This window comes from Solanum verrucosum, unplaced genomic scaffold (genome assembly GCF_900185275.1).
Source record: "Solanum verrucosum unplaced genomic scaffold, falcon-dt-bn FXZP01000197.1, whole genome shotgun sequence".
Lineage (NCBI taxonomy): Eukaryota > Viridiplantae > Streptophyta > Magnoliopsida > Solanales > Solanaceae > Solanum > Solanum verrucosum.
Genome location: NW_026020363.1, coordinates 570449 through 572838, shown reverse-complemented (window position 1 = coordinate 572838; position 2390 = coordinate 570449). Strand labels below are relative to the sequence as shown.

General features: G+C 41.1%; 1 protein-coding gene across 1 annotated transcript; it reads right to left on the bottom strand.

Annotated features, from left to right (window-relative positions):
* Window positions 1–698: 698 nt before the first annotated feature.
* Window positions 699–1558, bottom strand: LOC125837797 (uncharacterized). The gene is made up of 2 exons (XM_049516869.1): window positions 1541–1558; window positions 699–1478 (listed from the first exon to the last, which is right to left on the bottom strand). Exons 1-2 carry the CDS (start codon window positions 1556–1558, stop codon window positions 699–701), a joined length of 798 nt encoding a protein of 265 aa, XP_049372826.1.
* Window positions 1559–2390: the final 832 nt, after the last annotated feature.

Sequence of the window (2390 nt, the reverse complement as noted above, 5' to 3'; positions counted from 1 at the left end):
AAAATGGCCATCATGAACCTTTTAAAAGTCACCGGCGCATTGCAAAGTCTGAATGTCATGTGTTTGAAAGCGTAGGTACCATAAGGACAAATAAACGTGGTCTTTTTCCTGATCCTCGGGTGCAATTAAAATCTTGTTATATCCGGAATACCCATCTAAGAAACAATAGTACTCTTGCCCTATTAGTCGGTCAAGCATCTGATCAATGAAAGGAACCATGTAGTGATCTTTTCGGGTGGCATAATTTAGTTTTTGGTAGTCCGTGCAAATCCATCTAGTTACTGTTCTAGTGAGGATCAACTCATTTTTCTCGTTCCTTACCACTGTCATACCTCCCTTCTTAGGGACATACTGTACATGACTTACCCACTTACCATCAGAAATCGGATACACAATTCCAGCATCTAGCCACTTTATTACTTCCTTTGTCACCACTTCTTTCATCAAAGGATTTAGTCTACGTTGATGTTGTGCACTCGGTTTGTGATACTCTTCCATATAGATTTTGTGCATACATAACACTGGACTAATCCCATGAATATCATCCATTTGCTATCCAATAGCTCTCTTTCTCCGCTTTAGGACCCTTAATGCCGCATCAACCTGTATTTCAGACAACTATGCAGAAACTATTACAGGTAAAGTTTTGTTAGTACCCAAATACACATACCTTAGGTGAGCAGGCAAAGTTTTCAATTCTAATTAGGATCTTCTTCGATTGAGGGTTTTGGTGGAGGCCCTAACTCACAATCTAATGGCTCTACTCTACGCTTATGTATCTCCATAACTGCTAGATTTAAAAACGTCTCTATCTCTTGAGCCTCAGTATCTCCATCTACATTATGCCCCACTAACACTCTTTCTAAGGTATCATCGGGTGTAACGAGTTGCGATTCTACTGCGTGATCTACAACCGTAATGGCGGACAACTCTTCATTTATGGAAGGCAATTTCAAGGCGCGGTAGATATCAAACACTTCAACATTATCATGTGCCCTCATAGTTAACTGCCCAGCTGCTACATCAATCAATGCCCTCCATGTAACCAAGAATAGACGTCCCAGAATGAATGGAACTTCAGAATCAGGTTCACAGTCTAAGACCACAAAATCCATCGAAAAGATCAAGGAACCTACTTGTACTAACACATCCTCTACTACCCCCTCTGGCCTAGCAATGGCCCTATCAGCGAGTTGGAGAATGACAGTGGTCGGTTTTGGACTACCTAACCGAAGCTTTTTATATAATGACAAAGGCATGAGATTAATGCTCGCACCCAAATCACACAACCCCCGGGAATGAACACTTTGCCCAATTGTAATTTGTACAGTAAAACTACCCGGATCTTTTAACATCTTGGGTAATCTATTTTGAATTTTACAGTTGCACTCCTCAGTAAGTGCTACAGTTTCATAGTCCGTGAACCTCCTCTTGTTAGCCACTATCTCCTTCACGTACTTAGCATACTTCGGAATACCCTGCAAAATGTCAACTAAAGGCAGGTTAATGTGAACCTGTTTAAGGAGAGAGAGAAACTTACCGAAGCATTCGTCTTCATTCTACTTTTTGAACCTTTGTGGAAATGGAGGGTGTAGTTTCTTTTGAGAAACATGCGTCTTAACATTGGAGTTCTTTACCACCTTTTCCACTTTCTTTTCTTTATTACCTACCTCAATATCTCTCTTCTTTGGAGCTAGTTCCTCTAGTTTCAACCCACTTTTAATACCTACTGCATTCAATTCCTTAGGGTTTGGTTTAGTGTCACCGGGCAGTCCACCTTAGGGACGCAAGTTCATGGAGTTAGCTATTTGCGCAACTTATTTCTCTAAACTCATTTGGGACATTTGGATGTTTTTGATGTTCTCATCCTTCTTATCTATCTTAGCATTTATGTTTGTAGCTAATTCTATCATGAGCTTTTGGATTAACTCTTCATTGGTCATTCCCCCTTTAGGTGCACTTGGATATAAGCCCTGGTTAGGATTTTGGTATTGTTGCCCAGCCCCTTGTGAACTGTATTGGTTAGCCCCTTGCGGTTGGTTTTGATTTTGGTTCCCACCCCATGAGAAGTTAGGATGGTTCATCCAACTAGAGTTATAGGTATTACCATAGTTTTGTTGGCCTCCACCTCTTTGCGCATTACCCACATAGTTTACGGAATCCGAGTTTGCCTCACATAGTTCGGTTTCATGAGCTCCACTACCACATACTCCACACCAACTAGCTACATGTTGTACCATATTAACTGGTGCTTGGTTTAGGGACATTTGTTTGAAATACATGGCCATGTTATGTTTCATCGCATCTAGTTTGGCATTTATGGTGGTAGCTTGATCTACATCTAAGATTCCCGCAGCCCTTTGGGTTGTGGTTCTAGGTATTTCTCCCTC